Raw genomic sequence first — 17,496 nt, 5'->3', positions numbered from 1 at the left:
TATTCCATTGCAGTGGACATTGCAGTGATCCTGTGGAGTTACATCACATCTGGTGGAGCTGCTCCTCAGTGAGGCATCCATGAAGTTGTACATCTCTGTTTTGATGAATAAGAATTAGGAGGTTCTGTTTAGAAACAAGTTTTCAAGGTCTAGAACAACTGCTCCTAAATTTGATACTAAAACTGAAGAAGGTAAAAATAGGTAGAAAACACTCCTAGTGTTTGTCCACTAATGTTTTCAGTGTTCCTTCACTGTTTTATGTGTTAGAGCATATCTCTTACCTGATATAAATTACTAACACAATATTCTATTTTGGTTGCTGATCTTGCCCTTAGCTTGAAAATCAGCACGAAGCATCAGGGACAGAATCACTGTGGAAAATGATTGTTGAATGAATTCTCCAGGGGTGAAATGATTAGGATTAAACTAAATGTCACAATAAACAGAGCATAAATATTCTAGCAATGCTTATTAAGCAATAACATACTTACTAAGAAGATCTTACTGGGATTCCTCATCTAAATATGGTGTTTAGTGGTGTTTTATTTTGGCTGTAATATGTAATTTCTGTTTGTATAACCTGCTTGCCATATGAGTGTGTGACCTGTGGCAGAGCAGATGTCACTGTGTCCTTTCAGGCATAATTGTGGTGTAGTTGTAGGTGGGTCTTGCAGGCAGGAAGGGCAGATCAGTGTGCACTGCACCAAATAAACTACAATTGCTGTGTTATTGCATGTTTTGAAAGGGATTAGAGAAGCTGCATGGGATGATAGTACAGTATTTCTTCTGGCTGATAAAGGATGGCAAACAGAACAATGTGGAGTTTTGCTTTAATAAATTGTCTTGATTTATCAATCCCTTTCATGTCTTTACTTGCAGTGTTATAGATGTTCTGTAAGAAACAGTAGGATGTCTTTATTCATAGTTTTCTGTAAACAAAACCACTCCGCTCTCTGTTACACTTTTTGTGCAAGCCAAGCAAGTTTCGTTTGACTTCTCATTTTTGGAAATGGTGATTTGGTGGAACTTCTCTTTGGTTTGGTTAACTGATGGATTTGTTTGTACTGTTGTGTATTCCTTGGTACTTTGCAGATCTCAGTGGTATTTATTACTGAAAAGGGTTTTTTTGCCATCCTATTGGACAAGGCCTTGCTTTCAATTAGATGCTCCTACACAGAATAATCCAGGCTGGAAAGGACCATGGGAGGAAATTCCTGCACAGAGCAGGTTCAGCATTGAACTCCCCCCAGGTTACTGAGGGCTTTGTTCAGTCAGATCTTGAAAACCTCCACTGATGAGATGCTGCTGTCCCTTGGGGTCAGCCTGTTCCCAGGGTTTCCTCACAGCCATGAGGGTAAATCCAGCTTGGAACTTCCCTGTTTCCATGTACATTCACAGTCTCTTTCTCCATCTGTGTGATGAGTTCAAACACCCATCCAGTATCTGATTAGGTTCCAATAGGTAGGAAACAGATGATCTATCCTTTATCCTCATCATTTTGTGTTTTCTACAGTCAGTGCACTGTGACATTTATTTCATTTTATTTAGTTTCTGTTTAATCACCAGCAGCCTCCTGTTCTAGATGGGAAGTTGGAAAGCATGTTTCTGAAGTTTGGACTTTTGATGCCTAAATTTCAGTTGGTTTTTAATGTAGTTATTATTATTCACATTGTGCTGAGATGTTTCTTTTAATTGACTCTGATTTACTTCGAGAAAAGTATAAATTTACCATGACCCTTCTAAAAAGAATTAAATTCTAATTACAAAGCAGACTGTTGACTAGGAAGTATTTACATCCTTCTCCTCAGTTAAACTACTAAGCAGGATATTTAAGTAAGCAGTGAAAGATTGTGGGTAAGTTTACGTCCTGAAGAGATCATCAGGAAGTGAAAAAAATCTATAGTAATGGGTTTTTCATCTGATTTTTAACCTTATTTTTCATGCTTCTTTTTTTTGCTGTGCCAAGAGCAGGCTCTGTTTTGAGCATATTTGCCAGAGAATAATTGCAAATTGTAATGTGTCTAACGACAGTTTAATTACTTATGAGTTCTTGCTTACTTTTTTTTTTTGTAATTTTTCATTCTAAATTCGTGTCTGACATTAAATAATGGCCACTTCTTGCTTTTGGCTTCTGCTGAGTGTCTCTCTATGCTGTTAATGTGAGGAGTGGTAAATCTGCAGCTGTTCCATAGAGCAGTGCATGAGCAGCACCCAAAGATGTATAAAACCTACTAAAGAGACCAGTTGTTTGCAGCAGCGAAGGAGCAGTGGTGGGTTTGATGAGGGAGGTTTGGCCAGTGCTCTGCTACAACTGGCTTGTATTACTCCATGTGGGGGTTTGATGCTACTTTTAATGCAATTTTCTAGCCTAAGAAACAGGTAGTAAATCTTGGTGTAATGCGTTTCAAGGTCCTATTCATAAGTAAAATACTGTTCTGTCAATGCTGAAGTGAGACAATATATTCTTGAGTTCTTGCTTTAAAACCAAACTAGGGAAACCCCAACTTTTCCTGCACTGAAATTTCCACGTCTCAAAAAACTAAACTGTCTTTGAAGTGCCTTAGAGGAATAAATCAGCTCATAATACAGTTAGGTTGTGATGCTTAATCTTTGTGGTAGTTACTTTTCTCTGCTAATAAAAAGCCACCTCAAGTACTTGAGGTTTGAATTGTGACAGTTTATACATAATCTGGTGTCTGGTTTTGGGTCCTGGGGGTGTTAGAATAAGAATATTCTGTGAGATCAAGGGGGACTATCAAGGACGAACATTTAAATTGTCAATGGCTCTCTTTGTGTAACTGAACTTCAAAAGCATAGTCAAAGATTTTTTTTTAATATTCAGTTTTTTAGCACATCAGATTCAGTTGAAAGCCTGTCCTTAGTGTAGAACAGCTTGTAGAGCACACTAGAGTTTGATGCTCCCTTTTCACATTCAAGGGACGTGTCACAGCTGAGTCCTTACCTTGGGCTGGTGTCTGTTGGTGTGAATCAGAGGGATAAAAGGGAGGAAGGTTTTTCACATCTCCTGAAGGATTCAGCAAAAGCTGGAGCTGTCTAAATGCTGAGGACTCTGCAAACCCCTCTTGCCTCAGCCTGTCCACCAAGGCAGAAGGTGCCTGGCCGAGGCAGAGCTGCAGGTCTGGGCTGGAGAATGGAGCAGGAGGGACATGGCAAGAACACGGGATCTGTTGGAGGTGAAGCTCAGCCATATCCGGTTCCTATTTATTTTTCCTCCTTTCCTAACAATGGTAAAAAGATGAGGCATTTTTATTTATCTGTTTTCATTTTTCATTACACAATGTCAAGCCCCTGGCTCTGGAGGATCAACTCCTCTATTCATGGAGAAAGATCAACAGGATTGCCAACGAAACCACCATCGGCCGAATGGAATACCTGGGATTAGAACTGCAGCTGTTCTGGGACTGGTTTGGGGTTTGATGTGTGTTTGGTTTGTAGTGGGAGCATGTAACTCATTCCAGTAGTTTTAAAATCAATGTTAAAAAAATCGACTAGAGTAGCATTGCTTAATATAAATTAACTTACTTGTTGCAAGTTCATTTTCTGCCTTGAAAAACTAAAAGAGATAGGGCAGTTGTGTATTTTCAAGCAAGAATTATGTATGCAGTGTTTGTACTGAGCAAAATGACTCTTTTATGAGGTATTGGAAAGTTTTTAAACTTAGGAATGAGATGAGACCCCCTTGAGATGATCATCAAAATCCCTTTAATAGTTCAGATTCGGCCTGAGTGCTTTTCTCTGCCTTTGCTCTTCAGTTTGCCAGCAATTTTGTACTTTATAGCCCTCATTACTTTTTTGACTTGGTGGATTTTTATTGAATAATATTTTCACTGACAAATCTTTCTATTTAGCCTTGTCTGATTGCATTCACTTGCAAATCCTCAAGTGAGATTCATACGATTGCACATGTATGTTCATGTGCTCCAAAACTGAAAATTACATTGCTGGGTTTTATTTTGGTTTAATTTCTCTTCCTGAATGACTGGCTTTAGTGCCACATGCTGCAAGTGGAAATGGCTTGCTCAGTGTACCTTGAGGGTGATTTGGAGCCCGTGCACGTGGGGTGCCTTTTCTGCTGCCGGGCTCTGCTCTCAGAGCAGCGCCCTGTGGGACCCATCCTGCCATGCCAACTCCCTTCCTCCATTCCAAACTCCCACCAGGAATATCCTCTCATTTTCACATATTTATCCTCATTGTTTTATCCCTTCAGATGATGATTCAGCTGCTTCCCAGTGCAGTTTATTCCATTGACTAATTGCTCTATTAAGACTGTTTTCCTCTTATCTAGCTTGACTTCCTTTTCCTATTAGATTACTGTTTTTTTATGATCATTTTTGTATTAATTTGTACAAATGGAATTAAGTATTCATATTTCCCGAGGCTTTAGGAGGCATTTTACTGCTGCAGAAATGTGCCTGGCTTGCCTTTAATTTGAAGTGTTGGGGGCCCTTTTATTTTTTCCCCACGTTTCTCCAAGCAGTTTAGTGATATGAGTACACTGGGAAGAGAAATGTCTCACAGCCTTTTCGAAGCATTTAACCAATTCTAGGGACCAGCTGGTAATTATTTACTTTTTAATACATGGCAGGGTATGATATATATTTCATATGTGGTTTATATTTTTTTACATATGCTAGGGCAAGGGGGAATGGTTTTAAACTACAAGAGGAGAGATTTAGATGAGGTGTTAGGAAGAAATTTTTTACTGTAAGGGTGGGAAGGCCCTGGTAAAGTAAATAATAAATAATGCAGAGGCAAAAGGGCACCATGCACCAGACCAGTGTGATCAAGCCAATGCCATTTATTGCACACTGCACATGTTTATATAGGGTTAAAGCTATGTTCAGTTGAACCTCACACCATCTAACTACAAATCCCAATTGGTTATAATCCATATCTCACAAGTCCAGTGTTTTGGTGAACTCATCCTGACTGTTTTCAGGAACATCTCTGGTGTGCTGTGAGAAACCTCAGGAGTTCTCATGAGAAACCTCTGGGGAGTCACTAAGAACTCCTAGGGAGTGATCTCTCCTCCACCAGACAACAGCAGCTGTGACTTTATTCTCAGCTGCTTTCAGTCTCACAGGGTCTTATATAGATCTGAATTGCTCACCTTTGATTTTTATGTACCTACACCCTGGCACAGGTTGCCCAGAGAAGTAGTGGCTGCCCCGTACTTGGAAGTGTTCAAGGCCAGGCTGGATGGGCTTTGGAACAACCTGGGATAGTGGAAGGTGTTCCCTGCCCATGGCGGGGCATTGGAATGGGATGAGCTTTAAGGTCCCTTCCAACCCAAAGCGTTCTGTGATTCTGTGGTTCTATGGCCTGCTGCTGGGCCTCAGGACAGGTCCATGGGAGGAGCATTGCATGTGATGTCTCACCACCTCCTTTCTTGCAGGTCACTGGGGCCGGTGCGTAGGGGACTGTGGCTCGGGGGGCCTCCAGAGCCGCGCCGTCTGGTGCACCCACGCCGAGGGCTGGACCACGTACCACGCCAACTGCGACCAGCAGCACAAACCCGAGAGCCAGAGGAGGTGCTTCAAGGTGTGCGACTGGCACCTGGAGCTGTTCGACTGGGAGGTGTCAGGATGGGACAGGTGCGGGCTGGTCCCCGCGGCAGGCGCTGAGGTGGGAGCCAAGGGCTGTGTCACGGCGCAGCACGGGCTGCAGCGTCGCAGCGTGCGCTGCCTCCAGAGACTCAACAGGACCATCGTGGCCAGCGAAATATGTGAGTATTTCACGCCCCAGCCGCCCACCGAGCAGGCCTGCCTCGTGCCCTGCCCACGGGACTGCGTTGTGTCCGAGTTCTCCGCCTGGTCCGAGTGCGGCACGGACTGCGCCAGGAGTTGGCAGCACCGGACACGGGCAGTCCTCGCTCCCCCTCTCTATGGGGGTGCACCGTGCCCGAACCTCACAGAATCCAGAGCCTGCAGAGCGTCCACCTGTGCCCCCGGGGAGGAGCAGCAGCACAGCTACAGCCTCCGCGTGGGCGCCTGGGCGCAATGCCTGCCCCAGCCTAGGCACGGCCACCTGGCCGGCAGGACCATGTGGGATTTGGGGTCGGACTCTGGAGAGCGAAGCACGGCTGGGCTTCCCGGCCCCAAGCGCCACCAGCACGCCGCAGAGGTGGAGATCGGCTACCAAACCAGGCAGGTCAGGTGTGTAAGGAGCGATGGAAAACATGCAGCACTGAGGTAAGGGCGGCTTCGGCTTCTCTTTCATCCCAGAGGATTTGTGGGGCTGAGCACTGGCTCTGCCTGGCACCACCAGAGCTCCTGGTCTTGGGTTTTGAATGGCAATTCTAATGTGTTTTCTTTGTGGACCTTTTCTTGAGTTAATTCCCTTCTAGCATATGCTGAAGACTTTCCATTCTTTTACGAGACTGTTTAATTCATTATATATTTTTAATAATTCTCTTCTGTGGTTTTTCTGTTTTGTTCGGTTGGTTGTTTTTTTGAGGAAATGGAATTGTATATCACTTTGTGCTGTTGCTGGGCCCTGGCTGTGGGAGATGGAGGTTTTATTCTCAGTCATGTACTGCATATATTTGACAGAAGAGGCTAAGATTGCACCACCTTAAACTCTTTCATTCTTACAAATCAGCACTGCATAGAATAAGTCTGAAAAGTTTGTCCTTGGGAGTTTACCAGGAGGTATATCTTGGAAAGAAATCAAGTGAGGAAACCTGTGATTGTCGTCCTTATTGCAGAGCTTCCCTGTCTGGGTGTAACTCTGGGGTGCTGATACAGGGCAGGTGACTGGCGTGGCTGTCTTTGGTAGAGGTTGTTGATTTCTGCCCTTATCTAATGTTTTATCTAATCATTTCTCTTAGTCTGTGTGGGTTGCTATGCTCTAACTCAAATGTGAAGGTTACAATAATGTGCAGCAAGTAATGGAAAGATTTAGTCTCTCTATTTCTCACATTTAAATTTAAGCTGTCTGAGCTCCAGCGTTTGACTCCAGGTCGGATTTGGGCCAGTGCCAGTAGCTACAGATGATTGAGAAATTGATTGACTTCTTTGAAAGTCAAAATTTCTGGAGATCTTGTGTTCTGTTTTTCAAGGATATTGGAAGTTCTTGAGAAATCCTGCTTCTGAATTTTGCAGAAATCAATCCATAGCTCTTGGCGCCTGCACAAGCTCAAATGGCAGAGATTTTATGTCCAATTCTCTACACCTGTTAATGACCACAGTGGTTTTGCACACACACTGAGGTGAAAATACACATTCTAGCCTTTTTTGTACCTGCTCCTATTACCTGTAGCCAAGTAAGGACTATTTTTTATCAGCTGGAAAAAAGTCAGGCTTTGTGAACTGTTCCAGCAGTTTCTAACATCTTGACTTTATTACTCATCTCTAAGTATATGCTGATTCTAAGTATACAGATTTTATGCTCATGTAGCTGCTTGACTTTAATGGAGTAACTTGTGATTTATACTGCTGTGTGACCAGCAGCAGGTTTATGTCTGCTAACACCTGTTAGCTGTTCTTCTGCCTCTTGTATCCCATTTCTTATCAGAGGCTCTGGAAGGGAATCCTGATTTTGTTAAAATTTCACTTGCTCTACCTTCACAGACTCAGTGCTGTATTTGCTGTAAGAGTGGGAATGGATATTTTCTATGAATGTTTTCTCTGGTGTGTTGAACCTTCAGTTTCTGGATGACAGTGGAGAGGGTGATGGGAGCTTTAGTTTTAGTGATTCCATCCCTGAGTGAGCTGTCTTTTCCCTTTCTCCTTTCAGGGTTTTTTGCGGATCCAGCCCCTCTGGGAAGTGAACAGCTCCATTAGCCACCTCCTGGCAGGCTTTTTCTGCTGAGGTTGTGTCTCAGATTTGCTGTAGAGCTGAGCCTGACCCATCCTCTACTTGTACTCTAAATAAAAGAGCGAAGCCCATTAACTGAGTAGAGGAGGAAAGGATGTAATTTTACAGCATCCAAATAATCGCACACTTTTCACTTTGGACCTAGAATTCAAAGCTCCAGCCAGTGTTTAATCCCAGGGCTGGAGTGTCACAAACACCCCTGACAGTGACTCCCTTTGAGCCTTCCCTGGTAGTGTCCTCCTTGTTTGTTGTGCAGCTTATTTGCTGTCCTTCTTACAGGCCTGGTCTTACAGATGTTGCTGTACAACAGCAATGGTGTTTTGGCTGCTGATAAAGGAGAATAAATGTATTTGCATAACCCTGTGGTAGGGTCTGGCAGGAAGCCAGGTGTCTGCTGTAAAACAGGGAAAAAGTGCCTTGTTTGTGCTTCTGCATTTTCCTGGCCAAGCTTTCCCATTTCTGCTCATGCTGCTGAGGAGGTATCAGTGTAAATTAAATTTCTAGAAAACTGATGTAAGAGACGGGCATGTCCCAAGATGTGCTGTAACAGTGGACTCTGAGCTGCTGGTCTTCCAGGGCTTTGCTATCACCCTGCCTTCCAGCACTTCCCAGTTCTCACAGGAAAGAGACAGGTAACAGGAGTGGTCAGCAAACCAGCCTGGGCTGGCCAGGGGCCACAAAGGAGAGGGACCATATGTTAGTCTTGCCTCCTAATTTATAATGCAATGGCAAAGATGCCCAATTTATTATCAAGGTTGTTTAATTTACTGGTGTCTAATTTCAGGGATGTAGAGCAGCTGGTGAGGCCAGTGAGCAGCAGCAGCTGTTGTACTCCCTGATGGGAGAGGATACAGGGTACAACCCTTTTGCTAAAAATTAGATTTTGGTGGGCTTGGGTGCAAGCTGGTTTTTAAAGACTAAAAGATTGAATGCATTCACTTCTTACATATCACAGAATCACAGAATGGCTTGGGTTGGAAGCAACAGTAAAGTTCATCTCATTCCAAGCCCCTGCCATAGGCAGGGACACCTTCCACTATCCCAGGTTGCTCCAGGCCTTGTCCAACCTGGTCTTGGACACTGCCAGGGATGGGACAGCCACAGCTTCTCTGGGCAACTTGTTCCTCTGCCTCACCACCCTCACAGGGAATATATTCTTCCAAATATCTAATCTAAAGTTTCCTTCTTTCAGTTTGAAGCCACTCCCCCTTGTCCCATCATCCCTCCAGATCTGTGTCCAAAGTCCATGTCCAGCTCTCGTGGAGCCCCTTCAGGTACTGGCAGCAGCTCTGAGGTCTCCTCAGAGCTTTGTCTTCTCCAGGCTGGACAGCTCCAACTCTCAGCCTGTGTCCATAGCAGAGGTGCTCCAGCCTTCTGAGGGTCTTCATGGTCCTTTTTTATACTCACCCCAGAGATCCACATCCTTCTGTTGGGGTCCAGAGGTGGACGCTGCATTCCAGATGGAGTTTCACAGGATTAGAGCAGAGGGGGAGATGCCAGTTTATGGGCAGGAGAGTCATTTTGACCTCTTTCTTAAAAAGTTAGTCGTTGATGGGAAGGGCAGCTGGGGTGTCTTTTCCTTGTGAAATAGGCAGCAACAGCAGGAAATGTGCCTGATACTTGGGTTTGGTTTTTATTGATGCTTAAGTTTGTCCTGTAACCCTGCAAAAAGGACCCTTTGGTTTTACAGTGAACTCTCAGCAGGAGATGAGGAATCCTTTGCATTATAAGGAAAACGTTTTTTAAATTTAAATAATTGGTTGTATGATGATCTGTGTGTCTGTAGCAGCCTTAAAGGTGCAAACAAAAATCCTAGCAATTTTAAAAGTAAAAACTGTAAATAGGAATTACTTGGAGAGGAGCACAAGCACATGGAAGGTTGGACGTTCTGTGTCAGGGAAACAGAGCTGGGGATGTTTTTCATGAAATGTCTTTTCAGTCTGGAGGTTTTACATTTGTCAGAATGGAAGGGAAAGGGACAAAGGAAAAGGAAAGAGATGAACAAACCTTTTTTAAAACTCCTGAAGTGACAACAATTGAACAGCAGAACATCAACAGACCTCGAGACAGGTTCACTTCTACTCAGAAATGGTTTTGGTGTAGAAACCTTATATTCATGAAAATAAAAAGAATGACATCAAAATAGAATAATTGTATGGATCTGATTGATGTTTTTAGACTTTATTTTAAAAAGCAGGTATTCTTTTTCATGCTATTTCAAATTGAATTCAGATTCCATATTTAGAAAAATATTTCAGTTCTGTGTTAAATCTCATATCCAGTAACACATTCAAATATAAGCACTTCCATGCATTAAAAAAAAAAACACCTCTGAAAAAGTTGCAAGAAATGATGTGGCAGAACTTCTGCTCTCTTTGGTTTCCTGTCTTGTCACAGTTCTAAAAATGTACATAATAGTGAGACAAGGGCACTTGAGTTTCTTTCCTTTTATTTTTTTAAAAATAAAGGTTATTTGGGTTAGACATTGAATTGCAGTTTAGTGAAATGAATGCCCATAGCTAGACTTGGAAATCCTAAATAAACTTAACCTGATTTTCTAACCTGATGTGTGTGCTCACTAAGCATACTGAGAAGGTGAAGTCAGGAGCAAACAGTTTTAGGAGTTTTTTATTATTATTATTTGGATTAGGAGTCTTTTAGGTACATATTTCTTAAACTCTTCACTTTACATTTGAGATGACAACAGTGATATAATAGAGTTGGATTTGGGTTTCTGTTTACTTTGCCTTTGTAAGTGAAAATTCAGGTCAAACTCAGTCAAGGGACAACCCATCTGTCAAGGCGGAGGTGGAGCAGCATTCAACTCTTTTGTTTGCCTCTGTAATTTAAATTTCCATTATCCATTTCCTAGTGGATTGTGCTTAACCACTGTGCTGTTGTACATTTTTAGGAAAAAAATATTTGCAGTTTCAGTGTTGACATTCTTCTGTTCTCTGGCTGAATACAAAATCCTGCAGTCCAGAGGTGGAAATGCTGTGCTGTAATATGCTATTTGATGGTTATGATTCCGATCTGGGAGAAGAGTTTTATGTTCACATTCCTCCTGGCAGATGTAGGAATCAAGCCTCAGTGCTCAGGCTTGAAAACAAATCCCAGAGCTGTTGGAGAAGAAGATTTTATTTTCTAGTGTTCTTTTCAAAAGTTTTGTCTCTCATTTCCTTTGCTTTTATTAAAAGCACATGAACAAAGAAGCAGTGATGACTTTTTCATTTCCATAAATGACAGTTTGGTGTTCAGTCATTGGAACAGACTGCCCAGGGAAGTGGTGGAATTGCCATCCCTAAAAGGGAGTGTTCAAAAGCCATAGGGATGTGGCACTTGGGGACATGGTTTATGTTGGATCCAGCAGTGTTGGGTTAATGGTTGGACTCGATGATCTTAGAGGTCTTTTCAAACCTTAACGGCTTTGTGGTTCTAAGATTTTAGAAATAGTGTCTAATAATGGCTGTTTTTTTCTCTGTTCTCAAACTGTGCTGCAGTCCAGCTGCCTCTGCAGCCCCAGGATCTCAGAGACTGCCTGTGTGGTGCAACCGTAAGGCAGCATTGATTTTTAATTAAACCAGAGGATCTGGTGTGTTAAGTTCGGGAGGCACCAAACCTTAGACATCTTTACTGATGTTTTTTTGCCTTATTAGGTCTCCCAGTTCCCTTTGGTCAGTTGTATGGCAGGCAAATACTCCTCACCTTCACTACCCTGGTGCAGGAAGGGCTGATGTTTCTTCTGCCAGAGAAACCTGTACTGCACAGGTTGAGAATATGGTATTGACAGTACCCAAAATATTCCTGGCAGCTCCTGAGGTCCCTAAAATACCTTAGGAACCCTCAGAAGTATGCCTGTTAACATTGTTTGCCTGTTAACATTGATTGCCAGTTTCTAAGGGAAAGAAGTGTTTTGATGCTGTTAGAGACATGACTATGAGACCCCAATATCATTAGCCAAGTGCAAAGAGCAGCTTATGTGTATTCCTGCAGCCTGTAGGGTTGGGTCCTTGATTACAGAATAGAAGATGATGATAAAAAAGGAGAAAAAAAGAAAATGGGTTGTTATCAGTGTGGCTTAGCTTACACCAGGATTGTCTTGCTCTGCAGCACATGGATTTGAACACACATTGCCCAGAGAGGTATGATGCTTCTCTGGAGCTGCTGGGAGAGAGCCTGGCTGCAGAAGGGGTGCCCTGCTCTCCTGGTGCTGCCTTGTACCAGCAGCATGGCTATGGTGACAGCTTCTTAGTGTGTCAAATTGTTTTGGAGATGATCCTTTCAGTGTAAAAGGTTGAACAGTAACCACCTGTCTCATCCTGTAATGTAAGGAAATGCATTGGTATGGCTGGGAAAGGAAACCAGGGGTGATTTCTGTGCTCTGCCCAACCTCCTTTTTCCTGCTGATAGACATGTTCCCACTCATTTCCTTGTGGTGGATGTGATGACTCTGTGACTGTAGGGCATGTAGCACAGAGGCACCGAGCTGCTGGGAATTGTGCTGTTTTTTGGTGAGCTCCTTTTTGTGGTGTGGTTCAGCTTGGGGCTGCACAATTACTGTGTCTCCTGGGTGTGCATGGCAGGAGATGGAGGAGACAAGCAGTGCTGCTCTGTGGGAACAGCCTGGAGCCAGTGGAACTGCACAGGTGGAGTGGTTGGTACCCAGGGCTGCTTCCCCTCCTCGCCCTCTGCTCTGTGTGAGCATAAAAGAGGCATGAGTAGGTTTCCCTTGGTTGAGTGTTTTGTGTATTTTTAATAAGTGGTTTATTCCCCTTCAGTACACAAGAGGCTAAGAGAGCACTCTGGCACCTGAGGCTCCGTGCTGCTGCTGACTAGTGGATCCATCCTGCACCGCACAGGAAACAATTCTTGTAGTGTTACAGTGTCAGTCCAAATGTGTAACATAGAAAAAAGCAGCAATTGTGTAAGTACCCATTTCTGTCACTGTTACTAAATGGAATCCCAAGTAGAAGATCTAACCTGAGACATGAATAAGTGGAAAATTAGTTTGAAAACAGAGTTCTTGTAGTATCAGCTGTCCCCAAGACCTCCTTCCTCTCCCTGCTGGTTTGGACACAGCCACAGCAGCATAAATATGTGTCTGGCTTACAGCCTCAGATCAGCGAGTGTCTCACATGTCTGGGCTGTATCTGTATTAGATCGTCCTAAATACATCTGCAACATGAAAGGCTCTGTCTGAATTTCATGCAAAAGAGTGTTTTTACATTTGTCTTTGTGTTGCTCGATGTCACAATTAATTTGACTTGGAGGCTCTGAATGAGTAGGTACAAGTTAATTAATTTTCTTTCTGTTAGGCAGGTGCTTGTAATTCTCCCTCAAAAGCCTACTTGAGCAGCATGGAAATTGCCAGCTCTGTGTCTTATTCACCTGCAGGTCAACAAAGTTACCATCTTATCCTTTTATAGCAGAATGGTGGAGGGATTTTTAGGGAAAGAAAAGAGCTCTTCAGCCTTTGGCAAAGGCTTTTGCCAATGTAAGATGATTTCTGGGCAGGGGTGGCTTTTGCAGCCACAGTGTCAGTGTAGGTTTGAATCTATCAGGGGTGGTATTGGAGGTATTGTCTGGCTCAGAACTGGGACTAATGATGTTCATTTCAAAGAAGACCCCAAACCAGATTTTTAAAGGCTTCATTTTGTTCAGTGTTTCAGTAAAGATCAGGCAAGACTTAAATCTCTTTTGCAGTGGTGCAACCTAAAAAATGGATTTGGGTTTTCACAGTGGTATCTGAATGGAAGGTTTGATCACACTTTAAAATGTGAGATCTCTCACCCTCTGTGCTGTGTTCTTGGATGAACTCAAGTCTTCTGGTATCATCAGTTAGGACAGTGTTTTATATGTGCTTCTGTTTTATCTACTCAAAGTCAGGAATTAGTTTTGCTTGTTAATATTTGTAGCATGGATGGCTCATCTGTTGAAAAACTATTGAAAGGGAAATTAAGTGACCATCCATGTGACTGCACCTAATGTAATGTTCCAAAAAAAGACTCAAAATCCCTGGCTTAGTAAGTACATGTATAATGAGTATTACTTTCCAGTCCTTGGTTCAATAGAGCTGATGTTTTGTTCCAGAGCCAGATTTGCAATCATTTGCATTTGACTTGTAATAGTGGAATGAGACATATTTTTAAATCGTAAGCAAGAATAGTTTTATTTTGAGGGGTCTACAAACATCACAAGCTGCCTGTACTTTAAGAAGTTGTTTAAATAAACCCCAGTAAATTCATCCTCACACCACCTGTGAGATTAATGAGTTTTATTCTGGGGGAAAAAAGACAAAAAGTTGCTACACTTTTCTCTTTTTTACATTGAAGTTCAAATATAAGTGAGTAAATGCTGTATTTTGCTGGTGGTTGAGGGTCTAGTCAAACTTAATGTCTATCAGTGGGAATATTCCTATTGACCTTTGTGAAAAGGGGAGCAATTTGTAGACTGGAGAAGTGAGTGAATGTCCTTTATCTTCTCTGCTCCCCCCATGGGGCTGCCCAGCAATCCAGAAATGATTGCCCCAGTCTATTTATCTTGGAGGGAGTTAGGCTGGTCAAACTGTGCTGTAGGAAGTAGCAAGAGAGGTAATGGCTGGTTCCCTGGCAGCATCTCTGGATTTCACACCTTTTAAGTGGACCTGAATTTGCTCCTTACAGTTGTCAGAAGTTTGACTGCAAGCAGCTGGAGGTTGGAGAAGACAAATTCAGAGCTCAAACTGAGTTCATCATGTGTTGTCTTAATCTCAGAGACCAGTTTGCATCATGCTTATAACACTATGCAGAAGTCAGGAAATCTTGTTTTCTTTACTTCTGGTGATTTCTTTTTTTCTGGATTTCATCCTTATTTACCCCGTGCTGTCCTTCATGATTCTTCAGCAGTATCTCTGCTCACACATCCCTCAGTCCTCTTTTGGTATGTCCTTTTGTGCTCTACTACCTCAGCTCTCCAAGGTTTTTGACATAAGAAAGGTTTTTCTCCCATTTTGGGGGAGGAGAGGTGACCCTCTAGAATCATAGAGTGGTTTGGGTTGGAAGGGACCTAAAATACCTCCTGGTTCCAGCTCCCATACAGTGGGCAGGGACACCTTCCACCAGACCAGATTGCTTAAAGCCCCATCCAAACTGACCTTGAGCACTTCCAGGGATGGAGCAGCCTCTTTGGTTGGTCTCTGGCCAGGGGAGATGGAACAGTCACAGCTGTGCTCGGTGGGATCCCCCCCAGCACTCCTGGGCAGGAGAACCATCAGCTAACTGAGACAGAAACAGAGGAACAAGGAAGGATGGTGTCCTTAGTCTGTGGGGTTGTCTTCTCTGTGAAGTATTTGCTGTATTTGCAATAGTTTTGTATGTTGTGAAAAGTTATTCTACCTTTGGAAGTCTAAAAAAGGTTATTCTGGGGCTCGATACCAAATCACAACAGTTGGCAGCTCTTAGAAATTGGTTTCCTGTTGTACTGGGCCACTTGTGGTGTCTTGGTGTGCTGCAGAATGAACCAGATCATGTCCTGATGGCAGCAGGAGTAATTGAGTCCCAAACCAAGCCCTCTCTACAGCATTGCTGGGTCTCTGGTGGTTTGTCAGGTTTGAAAACCCTCTGACCTTGTTCAACAGCATTTGTTTGATAACAGCCTCACAGAACCGATAGCGCTCTTATTAGTGTGGGACTAATTAGTTTTTAGAAGAGCAGAGCTGCTCAGAGGGATGTGCTGATGGATGGATGGATGGATGTGCAGATGGATGGATGGATGGATGGATGGATGGATGGATGGACGGATGGACAGATGCACAGACAGTGGACAGCTAGTCCTGTGTGCAGGATATGAGAATGATTACCAGTGGCAGTATTTCTCTTGGGCTTGGATTTTATTTTCCATTCTGGATAAACTGTGAAACTCTGACTACACAAGAGCAAATATAATGCCTTTCTCATCTGCCTTAACTTGAAATAAATGAGATATATTGTTTACAAACTACTTGGCATGAAAGATTGCACCCAGAGCTCACTGGAAATGCATTATGTGCACTGCACTGGAGTTCATCTTACTTTCATTGTATTCCTGTTGGTGCTGGTCTTCTGATTTGCCCAAAATGACCATAGATTTCTTTTTGGGGGGTTTGGTTTGAAAAAGGAAATAGGAATTTATTAAGCAAGATCTTCTCAGCTGTTGTACCATGTTCTTATCACAGCCTCTGCCTGCAAGATCCTGTCCCCGTGACCGCCAAGTCCTGTGTCATCGCCAAGGACTGTGAAACCTCCGAGTGGTCCCCGTGGAGCTCCTGCTCCCGGACCTGCAGCTGGGGAGATCTCGCTCCGGGATTCCGGAGCCGACGCCGCAGCGTGCGCAGCGTGGCCGTGGGCGCCGGGAAGCCGTGCCCGGAGCTGGAGGAGAGGGAAGCGTGTAGCGTGGGAGGGAAGGAGCTGCTGCAGCCCTGCCCCAGGTATGGTGAGAGCTTTTCATTTTTGGAAGTAAAGAGGCCCCTGTTTGATGACTTGCCTTGTGCAAAGCGGGTCCTCATTGCTCGGTCTGTGCGTGGAGAGGGTTCCGTGTCGTGCCTTCTCTCCGTGCCTGAGAGATCATTGATTTGATCGTTGTTAACTGTGATTAGTGGCATTATTTATTGTTAGTAATGTTCTTGTAATTGTTGCTATTGTTGTTATTGCTATTACAATAATTACAGTTATATATAGAAATGAATTTGAATTACACCCACTACAGTTTGTATTTTCATATTTTAAAAGCTGAAAGCAGAGACTCTTGTTCTCTGAAGGGCCTTTCATACTGATTGCTGTTTCAGAGAATTTCCTCAGCTGCACAGAGACTGGGCAGGTCTCTATGGCTGTGCTTTTATTGGCTTTGAAATTGTAATTTTTGCATAAGATTTAAAGATTCCTCTTCATCTCCTCATAAAAAAAAAAATCCCAGTCCTGCTTGTGGAAAATGGGAACTGATCAGGGGTAATATCTTGGACTTTACTCAGCTTCCCTCTGGGTGCTTCTTGAAATGGGAAACTTTGCAGTCCCTGAGAGCTTGTTTGGTTTGTGGCAATCTTTTTTCTGGCAGAAGGAGAGGATCTCTCCTCTCTGGTCTGCAAACCCAGACACTGTGCTTGGCCAGGCTAGTATGGGAGGTTCACAGTGTGCTTTGAAAGGAAAATAAAATATTGTTTGATTTTTTGTGTTACATGTTTTGAGATTGATTGTAAAATGCTTTGGGATTGATAAAATTTTATATGCATACAGACAAATCTCCCTGTCTGCTGATTGAGTGTGTTTAATAGGTCTGTTCACTGCTCATGTCATGAGTTTCTGGGGCTTTGCCAGACACTACCAAAACCTTTAATAAAGCCTTTGCAAGATACATTTCTTAGGAAGGCATCACCTGTAAAAGTGTCTCTGTATCACTTGGCTCATTCAAAATCAAATGCTGATCGTTTTATGCACCCTGCCAGCAGAAGAGAGGAAGTATAAAAAAAAAATATTCCATTGCTTGATTACATCCTCCGAAAAGGCTCTTACAGAGTGATTTTTGCTCCTGCCCAAGCGCACACCGGTTTCAAAGACAATAGATTAGCACATTGTCTGGCTGATTTTGCACAGGAGCCTGGTGCAGGTGACACCTGATTAGGGGGGACTGGCTGGGACTTAATCAGGG

The 17,496-nt window shown here is 43.2% G+C and overlaps 1 protein-coding gene across 1 annotated transcript in view; it reads left to right on the top strand.

Moving 5' to 3' along the window:
• THSD7B (thrombospondin type 1 domain containing 7B) overlaps positions 1-17,496 on the top strand; it is a 310,428-nt gene that overhangs the window by 104,003 nt on the left and 188,929 nt on the right. Inside the window, exons 4-5 of the mRNA XM_071562679.1 lie at positions 5,417-6,212; positions 16,031-16,282. Coding sequence (XP_071418780.1) covers positions 5,417-6,212; positions 16,031-16,282 — 1,048 coding nt within the window. The remainder of the gene's footprint in view (positions 1-5,416; positions 6,213-16,030; positions 16,283-17,496) is intronic.

This window comes from Pithys albifrons, chromosome 8 (assembly GCF_047495875.1).
Source record: "Pithys albifrons albifrons isolate INPA30051 chromosome 8, PitAlb_v1, whole genome shotgun sequence".
Taxonomy (NCBI): domain Eukaryota; kingdom Metazoa; phylum Chordata; class Aves; order Passeriformes; family Thamnophilidae; genus Pithys; species Pithys albifrons.
Note: the sequence above shows the minus strand (reverse complement) of the source record. Positions and strands in the feature narration are given on the sequence as shown.